The 22,911-nt window shown below is 37.8% G+C and overlaps 1 protein-coding gene across 5 annotated transcripts in view; it reads right to left on the bottom strand.

Moving 5' to 3' along the window:
* Window positions 1-22,911, bottom strand: part of ADGB (androglobin) — a 212,328-nt gene that overhangs the window by 71,798 nt on the left and 117,619 nt on the right. For all 5 annotated transcript variants that reach the window (XM_012452674.2, XM_012452684.3, XM_012452694.3 and 2 more), the window contains 6 exons: window positions 11,273-11,306; window positions 10,247-10,430; window positions 9,716-9,779; window positions 6,076-6,178; window positions 3,191-3,332; window positions 1,293-1,407 (listed from right to left, as the gene is read on the bottom strand). In XM_012452674.2, coding sequence (XP_012308097.2) covers window positions 1,293-1,407; window positions 3,191-3,332; window positions 6,076-6,178; window positions 9,716-9,779; window positions 10,247-10,430; window positions 11,273-11,306 — 642 coding nt within the window. The remainder of the gene's footprint in view (window positions 1-1,292; window positions 1,408-3,190; window positions 3,333-6,075; window positions 6,179-9,715; window positions 9,780-10,246; window positions 10,431-11,272; window positions 11,307-22,911) is intronic.

Genomic DNA, 22,911 nt, shown 5'->3' on the forward strand with positions numbered 1-22,911 from the left:
CTAAGGTGAAACCGTGAACAGAAATGTTCTCCGGTCAAGTGGGCATATTAGAAGGAATCAATTATGGTTCTAAGTATTATCTCTCTGCCCTTGGGTCAGTCTATTCTCTTTTGCTCCTTTATTAGGACCAAAGAACAATGGGGTGTGGGCTTGAGCTCCAACAATCTTTTCAACATTGGGAAGTGATATTTCTAGGGAAATGTGAGCTCACAGACCAAAATAAATAAACACCTGGGGAGATAAATTATCTAAAGGAAGACAACAAACTGGACAATGTATACCATATAAAGCAGAATCATTTTTTTTTTAAAAAGACAAGAATTTGAAATAAGCAAGATAAACATAGTTATGGAAATAAGCAACATCCATGCATAAAGTGAACTTGCTGATCTGTGTGATCTTGCTGAGCCTAATGAGCAAGAGAGAAAGAGAACCAGTGAGAGATGGCACAGCAAACAGAGGAGGCAGTCCTGGGAACTCTTGCACAGCCACTGCTCAGGCAAGGAAGAACACATGAGTGTGGCGTGTGTGGGAACCATTGGCTTGCCACGAAATTTGCTGGCTGGCTTAGAGAACCCCATCAATACAAGGTTGTGCTATTTGGAATTGTTTGTTTCTTTGTGTTTAGGTGGGAAAGGGTTAGAGCTGAGGAAGTATCAGGAATTATGCAGTGGGAAGGCCGTCTGCAAATATTCTCCCAAATGCACCTGCACAAAGGACATCTAAAACCAAGAGAAGATTTCAGGGGGCATACTGGTTCCATTGACCTCGTCTCTTTTTCAGACGTTGTCAGAACAGGGGAACAAGAGAAACCAAGGAGAAGAGACCAAGAAGAGCGAGAGGAGATGAAGGAGAAGAGACAGAACCTTCTGAGCTACTCCTTTCCTGCTAAACCCCAGAGACACATGCTCCACATTCCTTAGGCAAAGGAAAAGATGAAAGCAAAGAAAGAGGTAAAAATTTTAAACTGCATAAAAAAGCACTGCACTGATCCTTTATACCCCAAAGAACCAATGACATCACAGGCTCTAATATTAACAGATATGAAAAGAGTGTCAACAGAGTAGAGGGGAGAGCAGTTGTTGGAGAATGTCTACATATTTCATTTGTATACCTACAGGGTTCGGACTTCATTATAGACTTTGGGGTTGCATGTAGGAACTTCTTGCAGAGTATACTTAATAGTTTTATAGGTTAAAAAAATGAGTAAATTGAATACAAAATAAAATAGTGTTTAGTTCAAAATATTTGAAAATAAAGCACATAAAAATTGCCGTTGCAAAAATACTTACTGGTTCAAAGCTGGGCAACACGACATGTTCATCCCCAATGACAAACGGCACCATGCTGCAGATGTGTATGGAGTGTCCTACTGGGGAGTATGCGTTGAACAGTAGCATGTGTCTCCTAAAGAGAAGGGATTCTGGGTGAGAACTGAGTGCTTCCTGGGCAGTAGCATTTGACCTGTTAGTTGCTTGTTAACATTTTGAAACTCAAAGTAAGTCAAAGGTTAGTGAAGAGTTCAATTTTTAACACAGATGAGATAAGGATCTTTGAATTTGCACTCTATAAGAACCCTACAGGATCATGAAATCTATATTTTACTAATTATGTAGGACAAACTCATTAGACTGAATGCCAAACTTCTCTCCAGTACATGCTGGAGTGACCTCCCACACTCTGCAGTCACGTTGTGAAGACTAGTCTTGATTTCTCCCTAATAACAAGAAAAATGTATGTGGGTATCAGGCTGTGTAGACTTCATAGGCTTTTTGTCACAAATGCATCATTTCATGTACGTTCATTGTGTCTCCTCTTCCAGGTTATGGTGTCATGAGAGCAGGGATATTCCCTTTCATCCAGTTATTGAGCATTTGGAGCAGCGGTCCTCAACCTTTTTGGTACTGAGGACCAGTTTCACAGAAGACAACTTTTCCGTGGACTGGGTTTGGGGATGGTTTTGGGATGAGACTGTTCCACCTCAGATCATCAGGCATTAGATTCTTATATGGAGCATGCAACCTAGATCCCTTGTATGTGCAACTCATGATAGGATTCTTGCTCCTATGAGAATCTAATGCTGCTGCTGATCTGACAGGAGCCAGAGCTCAGGCATGGCTCACCTCCTGCTGTGTGGCCCGGTTCCTGACAGGCCTCCGACTGGTACCAGTCCATGGCCCTGGGGTTGGGGATCCCAGATTTATAGCATGTTCAAAACATACATGCTGATGGTTTAGGTCCTGTGGGGGGAAAAGCGGGCATAAGAAGATTCTTTATTAAATTCCTTGTCTTTTGTTGTCTCAGTGAATGAGCCCTCAGACAGAGTAACTTGATTTCTGGGAGAATCTCTCCATGCTGGAGTATACAGGGGAAGTGAGAGAAATGTCAAAGTTTCAAAATGTATTATTTTCTAGAAATATAAGATGCTTGACACAATTATTTTAGCATTTGTTGCTTAGGCTTTGCTTTTTGCATAAGAACCATAACCAGTTTTCACTGATCATATAAAATTAGCATGATTGATCTCAGGGGAATAAAGTAAAAGCTAGTGAAAATGTTTATTTCAAAGCCTAGTGAATATATTTATTTCATCTGAAATTTGAGGTAATATTTTAACTTTTATTCATCAAAATCAAAAAACTTTTCCATTATATATATTGTCTTTAAAATGGAAGCTAATGTGTTTAATCAACTTTATCTGAATTAAAAATAATATCTAACAAAAATAAGCTACAAGAAAATCTAGATTGGTGGAGGAAAATGCATGTTTCTCAATTTTTGTTTACATAAAATCAAGGTTTTTGCTAAGTATCATAATATTGATGAGAAAACATAATAAATATGAGAAAATTTATACTACTTAAAATATTATAAATGCTATGTATATAATATTTATAAACTAATTTTAGAAAATTCTGGGTTAAACAGACTTAAACATATTGTTGACTAAATATATTCTCAGAATTTTTGACAATTATGAATCTCCCAAAGGAGTATTCAGTGTACAGCACTTCTCAATGTATTTCTTTTGGAATTATTTTTCTCAAGAATAGTAATGATAGACATGTGCCTTGAGAAACTGCTTTAAGAAACAAGATCTTAGAGTCCATATTGTTTACTTCTTTAGTAATCAACAGTTTGCAGGCCTTCAAACCATCTTTAATATGGAAAAAATGAAGTCACTTCATACCCAACAGGCAGACGAACCATTGTAGCCTTGGTAGCATATGTGTGAATCTTCAGAACAAGATTGCGGGGTTTCAGGGATTTCCAAGAAAACGTTTCAGCTGTGAGAAGTCCAGGTTCTATGGGAGGGCTGTCTTTTGTTAAGGCTTTAAGATAAGTAAAAAGGTATTAAAATTTGATTGTGAAAGTGTAGTTGACATTCACTAATACTGTTTTTTAAATTAAATAATAACAAATAATAAGCATTAGAAATATTATTAAAATGCTCATAAAACATTGGAAATTACTCCAGGTAAATTACTAGAAATAACACTCAGGTCTTCCTCCTTATTCAATGCTCTTCCTCATAACAATCCTCTCAAGGGAAGAAACCAGAGAGAGGAAAATTAGAATCAAGAGGACATTTTTCATTGTAGTATAGCATTGCTTTTATTATCTACATAGTAGTAACTACAATATCCTTGTAGATGCAATTTTAGAGGAAGAAAACGTATTACATCTGGGAAAATAAGATTTCTCTAAAATAGTGTCAAAATAAGTCCAAATATCCCAATGTTTATTAAAAATTTATTTATTTTTTTAAAATGGACTCTCGCTATCACCCAAGCTAGAATGCAGTGGCGTGACCTTGGTTCACTGCAACCTCTGCCTCCTCGGTTCAAGCAATCCTCCTGCCTCAATCTCTGGAGTAGCTGGGATTATAGGTGCCTGCCACCACCGCTGGCTAATTTTTGTATTTTCAGTAGAAACAGGATTTCGCCATGTTGGCCAGGCTGATCTCGAACTCCTGACCTCAGGTGATCTGCCCACCTTGGCTTCCCAAAATGCTAGGATTACAGGAGTGAGCCAACATGCCCGGCCTGTTTATCAAAAGTTTTACTTTGATTCACAGTCTTTGACATTATATAGAAATAGCAAGCAATTAAAAATAACAAGCAATTAACAAAGTTTAATTTTAATACAAAGTTTTTCTTTAAAAATGGATAAATAATATGGGCTAATTCTTCATCAATGACTGAGGACAAAAAACTTTCCCCTGTACTTCCAGAAAACACTGGAGTTGAGGATATAAGGTCACAGCATTACCTGAAATGCCTTCATGCCTATGGAATTTAAATGTTCTAGGACAATGTTCAGGGCTACTGGTTTGGTAGAAGCACTAAACTTAGATCACAAAATTTTGGAAAGTTTATTATACAACAAGTATTTTCTAGCCACCTACTCTACGTTACACACCATTCAAAACATGGATGATACTTGAGTTAAAAAAAAAAATCCCTGCCCTGCGTTTTGGCAAAATATTCAGTTTTAAGTATTTCGGAAATATTTATTGTAAATTTACAGTTTCATGTACTGTTAATTTGAGTGCAAGAAAAATTCTTTAACAAAACAGGCCAAAGAATAAAAGAATAAAGTTTTGTGAATGTGTGCCTGTGTGTGCATGTGTATGCAAGGGTTTGGCCTTGCAGAGGAGCAGAGATAGTCTATCCATTGGAACAGAAGGAAGGTGGCCTAGATCTTGAGAGAGTTCTTTGTGGGAAAGGGAGGTAGAAATTCTGAAAGCAGAAATCATTTCTGATTTCTTCTGCCTCTTAAGTGAGATCAACAGCAAGGTCATCAGCTGAACATGAGTGAGAGTAAGAGTAGGCATTGAGGATTGGAAGAGAGAGAGCATGTTTGAGGTTTGCAATAGTCATCTACAGGAATAAATAAGAGTGGGAGAATAAATGAACTAGAGCAATGCTGGCAGTGCTTAAGGGCTTGTTGAGATTTGTGCTCCTCAAATTTAAGCATGTTTGTTTTCCTTCCCTCCAATCACATTCAGCTGCTCTCTTGAAACTACAGGTTGGATATAGCATCAGGTTTAAACAACAGTGGAGTTTTTCCAGGAAAGCAAGATGAGAGGGTAAAAAGGGCAAATGTGTGGAGGGCACATCCAAGGATATATTTAATCACAGTGAGTGACCATAGAATGTATTTTGGGAATGGGAGGTAAAAGGACATGAGGAGGGTGATGGACACATAAAAAAGTGAGAGGATAAAGAGGAATGAAAGATCCAGTGGCGTCCAAACTTGTAGGAGTGGGAGTTCTAGGGAGTGAACTGGAGAGGGGGGTGCTTGAAATTGAGATGACTGAGACGATGCACAAATTGGTAAACTTAAGGTCTATAGAGTAACCATGGAAGTGGCGGACCAAGGTGGGACAGAGGGAAAGATGGTCGGAATTGCCAAATCAAAGAAAAATAGTTTGTTTTTCAATAGATGTTGAAATAATTAAGAATGATGACATTTCTAGGTCAACAATTACAACAACAACAGACTAAGTACACCAACAAGGTGAACAGATTAGTACAACCAGAAGAGGTGCAGATGGCAGGAGTGAGCATAATCCCTGGTGTCTGTGGAGTAAGAGCATCAGAGTGGGTAGTATAGGTGGTCCTGTGGGACTCTGGAGAAACTCTGGAAAGGGAGGGAGTTCTTTCATCCATGGTCTTCTAAAGATCTTATTTTAATTTTTTATTTTGAGATGGAGTTTTGCTTTTGTTGCCCAGGCTGGAGTGCAATGGTGCAATCTCAGCTCACTACAACCTTTGCCTCCCGGGTTCAAGTGATTCTCTTGTCTCAGCCTCCCTAGAAGCTGGGATTACAGGTGCCTGCCACCACACCTGGCTAATTTTTGTGTTTTTAGTAGAGACCAGGTTTCACCATGTTGGTGAGGCTGGCCTAGAACTTCTGACCTCAGGTGACCAACCTGCCTCAGCCTCCCAAAGTGCTGGGATTACAGGTGTGAGCAACTACACCCGACCTCTAAAAATCTTATTATTGCATGTTCCCCAGCCTGAACATGATCTGAGCTTTAAGACTATCATTTCCTCAGAGCCCTCTTACCTCCATACTCCCCCCAGCGTACCAGTGCAGAAAAGCAAACCAGTAGTTCAATTGGTTTTAGACTATCCACAAATAGATAGTAGGACACTCGTTCTTCTGAGAACTGCAAGAAAATTGACCAATTATCATACTTAATATCAGTTGATCAATGCTATTATTTTCACTTCTGGTGAAAACATAGTGTAACATTTAAGATTTATAGGAAACTTACTGTCTTGTAGGCACTACAATAAATACTTGATGAATCTAATTAAATGAAGAAAATGATACTAGGTGAATGTTGGCAACCATCTATGGAAACTGGGTCTGCAGAAGCTGTGTCAGACTAGCCACCATATCAGAGAGAGGCAGAGCTCTCTATAAGGAAAGAAAAGGGATATGCTTGTTCCAACAATGAGAAAAAGAGGAGACTGAGCCCAGGGCAGAATAGTACTCAAGCATGAGTCTTCGATGGGCAGGAAGGCCACAAAGCAAGTAACTCTGGCAGAGAACGGGAATGGCCAATTGGATGTATTAAGTTATTTTACAGGGTGATATGTGAAATAACCTCTCTCTTCCTTCTTTCCACGGGATCTTCAGATATATACCTGAGATGGTTTAGCTCTGCGTTTCCACTCAATCTCACGTCGAATTGTAATCCCCACATGTTGAAGGAGGGGCCTGGTGGGAGGTAACTGAATCATGGGGGCAGACTTGTCCCTTGCTTTTCTAGTGATAGAGTTCTCAGGAGACCTGGCTGTTTGAAAGTGTGTGGCACATCCCCCTTTGCTCTCTCTCTCTCTCTCTCTGTCCTGTTCTGCCACAGTAAGACGTGCTTGCTTCGCCATCACCTTTCGCCATGACTGTCAATTTCTTGAGGCCTCCCAGCCATGCTTCCTGTATAGCCTGCACAACTGTGAGTCAATTAAACTTCTTTTCTACATAAATTACCCAGTCTCAGGTAGTTCTTTATAGCAGTGTGAGAATGGACTAACTTAATACCCACCGCTTGCTGATACAGCAGGCTGTGGGTTTTTGTTTTGGAGATGGAATAAAGCATTTAGTAAAATCAAATTTCCTTAAAGGATAGTTACATAAATGTTATATGTATATAATTTCAGTTCATCCTATATGAGTACCATTAATGTATCTAATTATACATGAAGAAACTGAAACACAGAGAGGGTAAGCTATTTGCCAAAGGTCACAGAGTTTGTAGCAGCAAAGACGAGAGAAAAAAGTAGGTACGGCCATCAGCCTGACTCTAAGGCTGGTACTCTTGACTAACGCATTATTATTGCCTTTCAAGTTCTCAGTGCTTCAACATAATTGTGACAGATGGCACATGGTAAATGTGCTCAATTAATTTAATTGGACTATATTATACTTTAAAAGTTTTTCATATTATTCTACCACAATAAAAAAACAGTTAATATACGAAAGGAAAATATGTAGTAATGCTATGAAAAAGAAAGCCTTGTTATTTAATGAAGTATAACAAAGATTGCTAGAAATGCCTGATGCAATGTAATCATGACATAAATGATTCCTCCCCCTATTTCCCATTTGTTATTTGACACTTTGTTTCCTATTAGCTGTGACACGTTGATGATATAGAGAGTGGTTTCAAATATTCATTATCTGAAAATATGAAGGACGTTTGGACTTGTGAGCCTGGCGTGAATGCCTGAGGAGGAGTTTCTGCCTGGAGCTCATTTGCTGTCATTGTCAAGGGTCTGAGAATTGAGGGGTGGGGTGTTCCTGAAGGCCTCACAGGGGCTTATGCCCTGGTGCCAGCATATGGCACCCTTGAAATGTCCCTGCTCCAACCTCACACTAGGCACCAAGGGAACATCTGTGGATTGTGCTGAGGACAGGCCTCGGGGCTCTGTGCCTCCAGCTCAGCAGGCCACTAAAATCAGGAGTGTCTGTCTCAGAAAACAGCAGATCCTTACTTTCCAGCCATACTAAATGCCATTAAGATTATATTCCAGTGCCTTCAAGAACGTTATTTTTTTCACACTGTTAATGTTAAAAAAATTCAGGGAAATAAAAGAAATGTCATAATTTTATTTCACCAAGCTGAGACTTTTAAAAGAAAAAAAAATTCTGTGCTTATCATCACTTTGTAAGAATAAGATCAGAATAAAGAACAGTTGACCAATTTACCACATACACTTTTACATTAGGATGGTTATGTTTACCAAAAGCTTCTATGCAACTGTCTTTAGTAAATGGCAGCCAACATTTATTACCACTTACTAATAGGCATTCTTCTAAGTGTTTTACATACATTATTTCACATTTGATCTGTTCCATCTTCCTTAGATGTAAAATGATGATAATCATATCTCTTTCACAGGGTTTGCTATGAGGTGTGAGTGAATGCAATAAAGAACCTAGTCTAGGGCCTGCAACATTTATAAACCATTGTCATCATTGGCAATGGTTAAAATATGGAAATATCCCTAAGTAAACTGTAAACTGTACATTATGCTGATATCATACTCTGGGTTCAACTATTCCCAATTAACTGGGTTATCTTTATAAAGTCAAAGAATTCCTCTAGGTGTTTTCACATGCTCCAGAACTAGGTGAAGGATTTCTGTCCCCCAGTCATTCTTATTATCAGAGTAGGCAGCCAGAAACAGAGAAGCTCTTGAGGTCTATTCAAAAGGTTTTCCCTGGCTGTTTTCATCTGTTACAAGGGCAGTGGAAAAGTTTCAAGGATTCTTCACTTCCCCCACCTCTGTGTACTGCTCATGGAGGTGTGGGATTATCATTAGGGGCTTGAGTGGCCTTGTCCTAAGATAGGAAAACATGCAAATGTTAGTACAGTTCAGTTTCCCAGAATACGTGTAATAGCTTTTCTTAAAATTCTGCTCAATATGTGGTTTGTTAATTATCTTAATTGACAATTTTTAAATTGAGTTCCTACCTCATGCCAGGAATGTTCTTACAAGTGGTAAACAAAAGGATACAGCCCTTCTAATGATGCCAACAGTAAGTAGGGGGAAGAACGGGCACAGAGAAGCAACCAGAAAGTTGGCAGGGTGGGAGGCAAATGCTGGGCAAACAGAGAGCGTGAAGACAAGCCACTTAACTCAGACTCCATGGCCAGGGAAGGGAAGCCTCACAGTGTCAAGGGCATTTATGACGTTCTGAACGATTTCTAGGCATCAGCTGAACAACAGCAATGAGGATAAAGAAGATGAAAGGGAAGAAACTCCAGGGAGAGGGATGAGATGGGAGAAAAAATCCAGACATAATGGTGGAGTGTCCTTATGTTTTAGGAACCACACACTCTTCAGTAAATACTAATTGAAAGCAAATCTAGTGAATTTATTTGTGCATCTCCTTCATTTTTTTCATAAATCAATTTTTTCGTAATCTGGATTTGTATAATAATTCAGGTCAGGATTTAACATAGTCAGATGGATCACACTTGTGGTTATGAGCTAGTGGAATTTGCTTATTGCTTGGATAAGGATTAGTGGGAGACTCTAAAAATTAATTTTTAAAAATTAATTTTTAAAAATTATTATTAAATTTTAATAATTATGTTAGAAGTTTAGAAATATTTCAGAAATTTGAAGATGCTTCTACTGGTGTGATTCTACCAAAAATTTAAAGAGAATGGAAGAGATTCTAATATATTTACCTTAAATTCTGATTTTTGAAAGTTAAGGCAATATGAACTTGGCTTGTGGAAAATACATATATTTCTGAAAAAAAGATATGTATAACAGGTTATTGTCATTATATGCAAGGACTAGTACTACGTGTTCATTTTCTTATAATCAAATAATTGTAGGAAGAAAGTTAAAAAAATAACAACAGTATTGGGTCAGTTGCGCTAAAGGGAAAAGAATAATTATAGTGAATAAAACTTCTTCATTTTAATTAAGAAACAAGCCTTTGAGGAGAAGCAGAAACTGGCCTAAGATTGGTTTGGCTATTAATGTGGTATATGGATAATCGATATATTTATTTTCCCTTTTAAAACTTGTATTTGATATTATACCAACACTAGGCTGTTATTGGCTTATTTTGAATGATGCTAAGAATTAATAGGTTATATAACCACTATACTAAATATGCAAAAATAAATGCTAATATGAATTTGTGTACTAACGCAGCTCAGGGTTTAACCACTACGACATAGTCAGATTGATCCCATTGGGATACTTACTGAAAGCATACACAGAAATCTTCAAAATCTAACCATATTTCTTTAGAAACACCATTATTTGTTGTAAGTTCTTCCTGTGACTTTTCCTGTGTTGTGGTCATCTGGCTGACTACATCTCTTTCCAAGTTTAATCCATCACTCTGATGGGCATCACCCAATCTGAAGTCTGTTTGTTCATCTGTGCCTAGAAAACACACATTTCAGGCACATCTTATATTGTTAAATAACAAGTTATTGAAATATGTAATATGACAAAGGGGAGCTTAAATATCAAAGTCTATTTCTGGGAAAATATTTACTGAGATAAATACATTTATGGAGGTCCACACAGAGACACATTTCATACACATAGGAGAATGTAATCATAATTTCTATGCATATTAGAGTGTCCAGAAATTTTAAAATTACTTTGATAAATTTGTTCACATATTCTTTGGAGATTGTGAAGTTACAACAGAAATTAGCTAGATTCTTTACTTAAAATCTTCTATAGATGGACATAGTCTTATAGGAGGGGATGGCTCAGACAATAGAAAAAGAAATAAAAACTTGAAAGATCTAGTATGATAAACGTGTTTCAGTAAGACATTTAATTACTCCCCAGTCAGTGATTCTATAGCCATATTTTATACTTACCAAGTAATGTGGCATACCATTCTTACAGACTTCTGGATCCAAAATTATATATGTAATGTTGAATTCGAGTCTTGGCCAAGTCTTTTATTTAGGAACTAAGGAATCTGCAATGGTTCCAGCGTTTTGATCACAGGGTGCAGCATTAAAATACATGAACTTTATTCATAGGTCCTTAATCAGTTCCTATTTTATTTTTAACTTTACCTTCAATTTAACAATTGAAATTTATATCTCCTGTTTTAAAGCCCAGAGCAGACTAGACTCGGCAAATCAAAGGAGACACTAAAGAAAGGCTGCTGAGAGCCAGAAGGGAAGCTGTTAGGAAGCAGAGATGCCCCTCTGTATCTTGATGTCCATTGAAAAAAAGTCACAGGAAGATTATTGATTTACCTTTTCCAAGTATAACTTGTGAAGCAGTATTTCCCTATGAATTAAAAGAAACACATTTTAAAACCATTTTGAATTCAACAAAACATTGCAACTATCCAAAGCAACAAAGTTACTAAAAGAGCTAATATAGTTTTTAAACATTGAAGAAATAGGATTTTAAGAAAACTTACTAAAACATACTAACAAAAAATTTGTTTTTGACCTTAAATATCAAAGGACATGAATGGAATTAAATAATTGACTGAGATTGAAGATCCAAGATGGCAGAATAGGAACAGCTCTGGAGTGCAGTTCCCAGCAAGAACAATGCAGAGGGTGAGTGATCACTGCATTTCCAAACAAGTTTTCACTGCCCACAGACCAGGAGATTCCCAGGCCAAAAAGTGCCATGAGTTTCCAGCATGGCTGTTTCAGCTATGCTGCGGGTTGGTGCACAGAAACTCACACAAATTTGGGCAGCCGTTTCAACTGGCGCCTGGAATGCCTGGGAGACAGAGCCGCCCATTCAACTGAAAGGAGGGGGCTGAGACAGGGAGCCAGGTGATCTGGCTCAGCGGGTACCACCCCCACAAAACAAGCAATCTGAAATGCTCTAGATTGAGACTTTTGCAGCAAGTGCAGCTGAATCTGGGATCGTCCAGCTCAGTGTGGGGAAGGGTGTCCACCACTACCAAGGCAGTTCTAGCTACCTCTATAAACAACACCTCAAGGAAGTTCACACAGCAGCTAGGCAGAGCCCACAGCAGCTCAGTGACGCCTCTGCTGGCAGACCGTGACAAGACTAACTCCATGCTGGGGAGGGCATCTATGAAAAAAGGCAGCAGCACGTCAGGAACTTATAAATAAAGCCCAACCTTCCTAGGACAGAGCACCTGGGAAAAAAAGGCGATTATGAGTTTCACTGCAGCAGATTTAAATGTACCTGCCCAGCAGCTTTGCACAGAACAATGGAGCTCCCAGCACAGCACTTGAGCTCCTATAAGGAACAGACTGTCTCCTCAAGCAGCTCCCAGACCCCCATACACCCAAAGAGTCACCTCATAAAGGAGAGCTCAGGCCAACATCTGGCAGGTACCCTTCTGGGAAGAGGATGACAAGAAGAAACTGGCAGTAACCCTTACTGTTCTGCAGTCCCCGTGGGTGATTCCCCAGGTGAGCAGGGTCTGGAGTGGACCTCCAGCAATCCTACTGCAGAGGGGCCTGACTATTAGAAGGAAAACTAAGAAACAGAAAGAAATAGCTTCAACATCTAGAAAAAGGAAGTACACTCAGAAACCCCATCCAAAAGTCACCAACTACAAAGACTACAGGTAGATAAAGACACGAAGATGGGAATAAACCAGCGTAAAAAGGATGAAAACACCAAAAACCAGAACACCTCTCCTCCTCCAAGGGATCACAACTTGTCACCAGCTAGGGAACAAAGCTGGATGAAGAATGAATCTGATAAATTGACAGAAACAGGCTTCAGAAGGTGAGTAATAACAAACTTCTTTGAGCTAAAAGAACACGTGCTAACCCAATGCAAAGAAACTAAGAACCTTGAAAAAAGGTTAGATGAAATGCTAACTGGAATAAACAGCTTAGAGAAGAATATAAACAACTTGATGGAGCTGAAAAACACAGCACGAGAACTTCACAAAGCATACACAAGTTTCAATAGCTGAATTGACCAAGCAGAAGAAAGATTCTCAGAGATTGAAGATGAACTCAATGAAATAAAATGAGAAGGCAAGACTAGAGAAAAAAGAGTGAAAAGAAATGAACAAAGCCTCAAAGAAATGTATGATTATGTGAAAAGACCTAATCTATGTTTAATAGGTGTACCTGAATGTGACGGAGAGAACGAGACCAAGCTGGAAAACACTCTTCAGGATATCATCCAGGAGAACTTCCCCAATCTTGCAAGGCAGGCCAATATTCATGTCCAGGAAATACAGAGAACACTACAAAGATATTCCTCAAGAAGAGCAACCCCAAGGCACATAATTGTCAGATTCACCAGGGTTGAAATGAAGGAAAAAATGCTAAGGGCAGCCAGAGAGAAAGGTCGGGTTATGCACAAAGGGAAGCCTATCAGACTCACAGTGGATCTCTTCGCAGAAACCCTACAAGCCAGAAGAGAGTGGGGGCCAATATTAAACATCCTTAAAGAAAAGAACATTCAACCTAGAATTTCATATCTGGCCAAACTAAGCTTCATAAGCAAAGGAGAAATAAAATCCTTTACAGACAAGCAATTGCTGAGAGATTTCGTCACCACCAGGCTAGCCTTACATAAGCTCCTGAAAGAAGCAGTAAACATAGAAAGGAACGACCAGTGCCAGCCACTCCAAAAATGTACCATATAGCAAAGATCATCAACACAATGAAGAAAATACATCAACTCATGGGCAAAACATCCAGCTAGCATCAAAATGTCAGGATCAAATTCACTCATAACAATATAAACCCTAAATGTAAATTGGGGCATTTAGCCCCAGTCAAAAGACACAGACTGGCAAATTGGATAAAAAGTCAAGACCCATCAGTGTGCTGTATTCAGGAAACCCATCTCACGAGCAAGAACACACTTAGGCTAAAAATAAAAGTATGGAGGCAGATTTATCAAGCAAATGGAGAGCAAAAAAAAGCAGGAATTGCAATCCTAGTCTCTGATAAAATAGACTTTAAACCAACAAAGATCAAAAGAGACAAAGAAGAGCATTACATAATGGTAAAAGGATCAATGCAACAAGAAGAGCTAACAATCCTACATACATACGCACCCAATACAGGAGCACCCAGATACATAAAGCAAGTTCTTAATGATCTACAAAGAGACTTAGACTCCTATACAATAATAGTGGGAGACTTTAAAACTTCACTGTCAATATTAGACAGATCAATGAGACAGAAATGTAACAAAGATATCCAGAACTTGAAATCACATCTGGACCAAGTAGACCTAATAGACATCTACAGAAATCTCTACCCCAAATCCACAGAATACACATTTTTCTCAGCACCACATTGCACCTACTCTAAAACTCACCACATAATTGGAAGTAAATCACTCCTCAGCAAATGCAAAAGAACAGGAATCATAACAAACAGTCTCTCAGACCGCAATCAAATTAGAACTCAGGATTAAGAAACTAGCTCAGAACCACACAACTTCATGGAAACTGAACAACTGGCTCCTGAATGTCAACTGGATAAACAATGAAATAAAGGCAGAAATAATGTTCTTTGAAACCAATGAGAACGAATACACAATGTACCAGAATCTCTGGGACTCAGTTAAAGCAGTGTCTAGAGGGAAATTTATAGCAATAAATGCTCACATGAGAAACGAGGAAAGATCTAAAATCGACACCCTATCATCAATATTGAAAGAGCTAGAGGAACAAGATTAAAAAAACTCAAAAGCTAGGAGAAGACAAGAAATAACTAAGATCAGAGCAGAACTGAAAGAGATAGAGACACAGAAATCCCTTCAAAAAATCAATAAATCCAGGAGCTGGTTTTTTGAAAAGATCAACAAAATAGACAGACTGCAGCCCAGTTAATAAAAAAGAGAAGGGAGAAGAATCAAATAGATGCAGCAAAAGACGATAAAGGGGATATCACCACAGATTCCACAGAAATACAAACTAGCATCAGAGACTACTACAAACAACCCTATGCACATAAATCAGTAAAACTGGAAGAAATGGATAAATTCCTGGACACTTGCACCCTCTCAAGCCTAAACAAGGAAGAAGTTGAAACCTTGAACAGACCAATAACAAGGGCTGAAGTTGAGGCAGCAATTAAGAGCCTACCAACCAAAAAACACCCCGGTCCAGATGCCATCACAGCCAAATTCTAACAGAGGAACAAAGAGGAGCTGGTACCATTCCTTCTGAAACTATTTCAAACAATCCAAAAAGAGGGAATCCTTTCCAAATCATTTTATGAGACCAACATCATCCTGATACCAAAATCTGGCAGAGACTCAACAAAAAAAGAAAACTTCAGGCCAATATCCATGATGAACATAGATGCAAAAATTTTCAATAAAATACTGGCAAATTGATTGCAACAGCACATCAAAAAGCTTATCCATCATGATCAAGTAGGTTTCATCCTGGGGATGCAAGGCTGGTTCAACATAAACAAGTCTATAAACATAATCCACCACATAAAAAGAACCAAAGACAAAAACCACATGATTATCTCAATAGATGCAGAGAAGGCCTTCAACAAAATTCAACAGCGCTTTATGCTAAAAACTCTGAATAAACTAGGTATTGACAGAACGTAGCTCAAAATAATAAAAGCTATTTACGACAAACTCACAGCCAATATCATACTGAATGGGCAAAAACTGGAAGCATTCCCTTTGAAATCTGGCACTATACAAGGATGCCCTCGCTCACCACTCCTATTCAATATAGTATTGGAAGTTCTAGCCAGAGCAATTAGGCAAGAAAAAAAATGAAGGGTATTCAGTTAGGAAAAGAGGAAGTCAAATTGTCTCTATTTGCAGATGACATGACTGTATATTTAGAAGACCCTACCATCTCAGCTCAAAATCTCCTTAAATTGATAAGCAACTTCAGCAAACTCTCAGGATACAAAATCAATGTGCAGAAATTACAAGCATTCCTATACACCAATAACAGACTAATAGAGAGCCAAATCATGAGTGAACTCCCATTCACAATTGCTACTAAGAGAACAAAATACCTAGGAATACAACTAACAAGGGATTTAAAGGACCTCTTCAAGGAGAACTACAAACCAGTACTAAATGGAGAAACATTCCAAGCTCATGAATAGGAAGAATCAATACCATGAAAATGGCCAGACTGCCCAAAGTAATTTATAGATTAAAGGCTATCCCCATCAAGTTACCAATTACCTTCTTCACAGAACTGGAAAAATCCACTTTAAACTTCATATGGAACCAAAAGAGAGCCCACATAGCCAAGACAATCCTAAGCAAAAAGAACAAAGCTGGAGGCATCATGCTACCTGACTTTAAACAATACTACAAGGCTACAGTAATCAAAACAGCATGGTACTGGTACCAAAACACAGATATAGACCAATGGAACAGAACAGAGGCCTCAGAGGCAATGCCACACATCTACAACCATCTGATCTTTGACAGACCTTACAAAAACAAGCAATGGGGAAAGGATTCCCTGTTTAATAAATGATGTTGGGAAAATTGGCTAGCCATGTGCAGAAAGCAGAAACTGGACCCCTTCCTGACACCTTACACTAAAATTAACTCCAGATGGATTAAAGACTTAAACATAAGACCTAACACCATAAAAACCCTAGAAGAAAACCTGGGCAAAACCATTCAGGACATAGGCATAGGCAAGGACTTCATGACTAAAACACCAAAAGCATTGGCAACAAAAGCCAAAATAGACAAATGGGACCTAATTAAACTCCAGAGCTTCTGTACAGCAAAAGAAACAATAATTAGAGTCAACCAGCAGCCAACAGAATGGGAAAAAATTTTTGCAATCTACCCATCTCACAAAGGGCTAATAACCAGAATCTACAAAGAAATTAAACACATTTACAAGAAAAAAACAAACCCATCCAAAAGTGGGCAAAGGATATGAACAGACACTTTTCAAAAGAAGACACATATGAGGCCAACAAACACATGAAAAAATGCTCATCATCACTGGTTATTAGAGAAATGCAAATCAAAACCACATTGAGATAACATCTCACGCCAGTTAGAATGGCGATCATTAAAAAATCTGGAGACAACAAATGCTGGAGAGGATGTGGAGAAATAGGAACACTTTTACACTGTTGGTGGGAGTGTGAATTAGTTCAACCATTGTGGAAGACAGTGTGACGCTTCCTCAAAGACCTAGATATAGAAATTCCATTTGATCCAGCAATCCCATTACTTGGCACATACCCAAAGGATTATAAATCATTCTATTATAAAGACACATGCACATGTATGTTCACTGTGGCACTGTTTATAATAGCAAAGACCTGGAACCAACCCAAATGCCCATCAATGATAGACTGGACAAGGAAAATGTGGCACATATACACCATGGAATACTATGCAGCCATAAAAACAATGAGTTTGTGTCCTTTGTAGGGACATAGATGAATCTGGAAACCATCATTCTCAGCAAACTGACACAAGAATAGAAAATCAAACACCACATGTTCTCACTTATAGGTGGGTGTTGAACAATGAGAACACATGGACACAGGGAGGGAAGCATCACACACCGGGGTCTGTTGTCGGGGGCAGGGAAGAGACAGTAGAGGGGTGGGGAGGTCGGGGAGGGATAACATGGGGAGAAATGCCAGATATAGGTGATGAGGGGATGGAGGCAACACACCACATTGCCATGTATGTACCTATGCAACAATCCTGCATGATCTGCACATGTACCCCAGAACCTAAAGTACAATAAAAAATAATAAGAAAATAATAATTGACTGAGTAAGCTTGTCACAGTAAGACACATCATATGTTAATTCATTAAATTATTGAATCTTGTAATAAGAGTTAAAACAGTAATATTCCTAAGTAGATATATTACTTGGCACAAGATATCTGCCATTAATATAGAGAAATTAATAAGATTATGACTGGCAAGTGATGAACAGAACCTAAAAAGGCTGATTTCAATTATAAAAATGGCTCCTGAAAATTTTATCAAGGAATTTAAATTGAATTCATGTGTATAAATTTTGTTTTAATTATTTAATATCAAATAATTGTGTTCTGGAACAAAATTAAAAATAAATGTAAAAAGTAAAATGTCACAAACTTATACAGGCTAATTACAGGTAATGTCAACAATATTATTTTAATTATGCAAAGTGGATGAAAGAGATAGAAAAGTAGAGATAGTTAAATACTAAGTTCAAAGCAAAGCCTATCCACGCCTTAGGAACTCAGAAGCAATTAGCAGGTATCTGAGAAGGAGAGAATGAGATACAGACTGAAAACATGTAAATGGGTTGAATGTCTATACAAGGAACTACCCTCTTCTCCCTAATCTTTCTGGTTTGGCATCCAATCTTCTTCTCCCTAAACAGGACACTTTAAATTGAAATTAAATGATCAGACTTTTAATCTGAATTCACAGATACCATGGAAGCAGAAGAGTCTACAGACAGCAGAGGAATTAAGTGAAAGTCTACAAGCTAAGTGCTGAGACTCTCAGCTTCTCTGTGCTGCTTGGGCTTAGTGGATGGACAACTATATACAATTCCCTGTGATCAACCTTACAGGACCGTTAACTGGAGAAACGGATCAGAGTAAGGGAAAAAAACTCAAGATGTACATTGGGAGCCAGCCCCACCTCCAAAAAGAACTCATTCATCCCGAATTATTCTGTTAGAGCCAACAGTTGATAAACGTTGCCCATGACATTGAGCAGCTTCTAATGGGCACCTCTTTGGTACCTTAAATTTCTTAAATATATTTGTACAGCAAAGTATTGGCAAACAACTGAGGAGTGATTCTTACATGAAAGAAAGAAGCTAACAATTGTGGGTGGCCAGATTCATAGAAAACAGATAAAATATTATGAGGAGCAATTTTTAAAAGATTAGTAATATTGGAAAAATAAGAGAATGCTCATCTATCAAATAAGAAACTTCTACAAAAAATAATAAAGAACAAGAGAGAGCTCTTGGAAACTAAAAATAGAATAAGTGGAATAAACAATAAAGCTTTAGGCACTGAAGCTGATAAAAGACAGAGACAAATTACAAAGCTCTTAAAAGAAAACATAGAAGTCAGCTTCATGACACTGGATTGGGCAATTATTTTTTAGGTATGACTCCAAAAGCACAGGAAACAATACTAAAAATAGGTAAATTGAGCATCAAAATAAAAATAAAGAAAACTTCTATACATCAAAGAACACAATCAACAGAGTAAGACTGCAACCTATAAATTGGTAGAAAATATTTGCAAATTATATATCTGATAAGGGGAAAATACAAGAATATATGTAGAATTTCTAAAAAGAACAAAAACAACAAAATGACTCAAACAATGCAATTAACAAAGAATTTGAATAGATGCTTCTAAGGAGATACACAAATGGCCAATGGCACATGAAAAGATTCTCAATATCATGAATCATTAGAGAAATAAAAACCCAAATTACAATGAGGCACCATTTCATGCCCATTAGGGTGGCTATCATAAACAATATACACAGAAAATAATAAATGTTGGTAAGGAGGTAGAGAAATTGGAGAGGCACTACTGAGAATATAAAATGGTGTGGTCACTACGGAAACCAGTGTGGTGGTTCCTCAAATGAATACCATTGCCAGCAATTCCACTTGTAGGTATATTCCCAAAAGCACTGAAAGCACTCTCAAGGATATATGTGTACACCCAAATTCATAGTAGCATTACTCATGATATCTAAAAGGTTGATGCAACCCAGTATCTACTGAGGAATGACTGGATAAACAGAATGTGATATACATATACAATGGAATATCATTCAGTATTAAACAGGGAAGAAATCTTTACACATGATACAAACATGGGTGAACCTTGAGAAAATTAACATTATGCCAAATGAAATAAGTCAATCACAAAACCCAAAATACTTTATTATTCCACTTACATAAAGTACCTGGAATGGTCAAAGTTTTCGGAACAGAAAGTGAAATAATGGTTTTCATGGGCTGGGGGAAGGGGAAAATTAAAAGCCTTTTTTTTTTTTTTTTTTTTTTTTTTTTTTGGAGACAGAGTCTCTCTCTGTTGCCAGGCACCAGGCTGGAGTGCAGTGGCGTGATCTCGACTCACTGCAACCTCCTTCTCCCGGATTCAAGCATTTCTCCTGCCTCCACCTCCTGAGTAGCTGGGATTACAGGCACATGCCACCATGCCCAGCTAATTTTTGTATTTTAATAGATATAGGGTTTCACTATGTTGGCCAGGATGATCTTGATCTCTTGACCTCATGATCAGCCTGCCTTGGCCTCCCAAGGTGCTGGGATTACAGGTGTGAGCCACCAAGCCAGGCCCACAGAAGCTTTTAAATGCATAGAGTTTTACTTTTGTAAGATGAAAAGAATTCTGGAGATTGGTCGTATGACAGTGAAAATGTATTCAATACTACTGAACCGCACGCTTAAAAACAGTTAAGATGGCAAATGTCATGTTGTATGTATTTTATTACAACTAAACATTTTAAAAATATTTAAAATAAGGATAGATTAAAATAAATGAGAAAAAAATCAAGTACATTAGAGAATAAACTGGGAGGAAGGTAGTGTAATAGAAGATCCACAACGCAGAGAAAATGAGAAGAGAAAATTGTAGAGGAGGTTGTATAAGAAAATTCTCCAGAACTAAAGTGGTTAGTGGAGTACATAGCACAATTCATGTAAAAAAAAAAAAAAAAAAAAAGACCTGAGGGTGGCACAGTGGCTCACACCTGTAATCCCAGCACTTTGGGAGGCCAAGGTGGGTGGATCACCTGAGGTCAGGAGTTCAAGACCTGCCTAGCCAACATGGTGAAACCCCATTTTTCTTTTTTGTAAAAATACAAAAAAATTAGCCAGGCATGGTGGTGCGTTCCTGTATTCCCAGCTTCTTGGGATGCTGAGGCAGGAGAATCACTTGAGCCTGGGAAGGGGTGGTTGTCGTGAGCTGAGATTGTGCCACTGCACTCCAACCTGGGCAACAGAGTGAGACTTTGTTCCAAAAAACCAACCAACCAAACAAAAAACAAGCAAGCAAACAAAAATAACAACAAAAACCACACCAAGGCAAATGATAGTGAAATTTCATTATGCCAAGAATGAAAAGATGGGCCTACAAAAGTCACATATAAAAGATCAAAAATCAGAATATCAACATGTCTATTTTTTTTTTTTTTGTCAGGGTCTGGCTCTGCTGCCCAAGCTGGAGTTCAGTGGTATGATCTCAGTTCCCTGAAACCTCCAACACTGGGCTTAAGCCATCCTGCTGCCTCAACCTCTCCCATAGCTGGGACAACAGGCATGCAACACCATGCCTGGCTAATGTTTGTGGGCGTTTTGTTGTGGTTATTTGTTTGTTAGTTTTTGTAGAGATGGGTTTCACCATCTAGCACAGGCTGTCTCAAACTCCTGAGCTAAAGCAATCCACTGAGCTCAGCCTACCAGCGTGCTAGGATTGCAGATGTGAGCCACCATGCCCAACCCAGAATGCCATCTTTAAATCAAGAGCAATGCTTAAAATTAGAAGACAGGGGATTAAATAACACCTTTAAAATTTTGAAGAAATGACTTCCAAATTGAAATTTTATATCCTGCCAAAATATAAATTAGGTGAGAGAATGGAATGTAGGCATCCTCAAGCATGCAAGTGCTCATAAATTTTACTTCCTGTACATCTTTTCTTAGGAAGTATCGGAAGACGTGCTACACCAAAATTAGGGTTTAAATCATGAGGAAGAAAGTCCAAAAATAAGAAATCCATCAGAGGAGAGAGACAAAAGGAGTCTAAAGGTAACAGGAGCAAAGTTTTATCAGTTGGCACTGAAAAAAGATAGCAAAGGAGTCCATGGGGTAATGTCTCCAAAAAAAAAAAAAAAAAAAAAAAAAAAGAACTGGCATTTATAAAGTATTTGATATAGTTGTCTATGCAGAAAATGCTATATAGAGAGGTTTTAATTTTTTTAGTGTTTGGGAAGGCCTACTCATGCTTCGTATAGTAAAGTGAGCAAAGAAAAAAGTGCATGCAGTAATTTGCTTATATAAAACCTTGTGTAAGAAATGTTATCGTGTTTGCTTCAGAAGTAATAATCCTTACAAAACAAGAGTGTTGATTCAATCAAAAATTATGAAATGACAAAATCTGGAAGATAGGGGAAAGTGTAGATATGGGATAGTAAGAGAGTTCAGGTGAGCTAAATACTTATCTTCCATCATAGGAAATCAAGAGATAACGTCTAAATTAACAGATCAAGATTTAATAGCATGTGATCATTCAACAAATATGTCATGGTGTTTGCGGTATGCTAGACATTTTCACAGGTGCTGAGGGAGAAAAAAATATATAATAAAATCAGTATCTCTGCTGTCATGAAGCCTACTATTTAGAATTATGGAGATACACACAAGAAGAAACAGTTAGATAAAATAAAAGTGGGTGACTCTGGACAAGATTGAAAAATGAGGAGGTGTAGGGCATGATGGCTATTTTTTTATGATGATCTTCTGGATACTTTTTGTTTCTTTAAAACTATTACAATCAATAATTTAATTTTAAAAAAACTTAAAAAATTGTTAATAGATATTCATTCTCCTCAATCACCTGTTAGTCTCTGCTTTCCAATTAATACTAATGTATTTGTTGATCTGTACGTGATGATGTGCCCTCCAGCATGTCTTATACCATCATGTAAGCTATCACATTCAACAAATAAAAGCCAAACCAATTAAAGAGGAGTTTTTCAAAGTTTCATTATGGTTTGGAACATCAGTTTGTAGATACCTTCAATCTCCAAGAAACTATTGTTAAAATTTAGAATTATATTGACAAGCATTATCATATCATAATGGCTTGAAATTTTATTATAAAATTTGAAAGTTGCATAAGAATTTATACAAAAAGATTAACCGTGTATCCATATGGAAAAAAATAAAAT

Source organism: Aotus nancymaae, unplaced genomic scaffold (assembly GCF_030222135.1).
Source record: "Aotus nancymaae isolate 86718 unplaced genomic scaffold, 86718_ANA_hifiasm-v0.15.2.pri h1tg000040l, whole genome shotgun sequence".
Taxonomy (NCBI): domain Eukaryota; kingdom Metazoa; phylum Chordata; class Mammalia; order Primates; family Aotidae; genus Aotus; species Aotus nancymaae.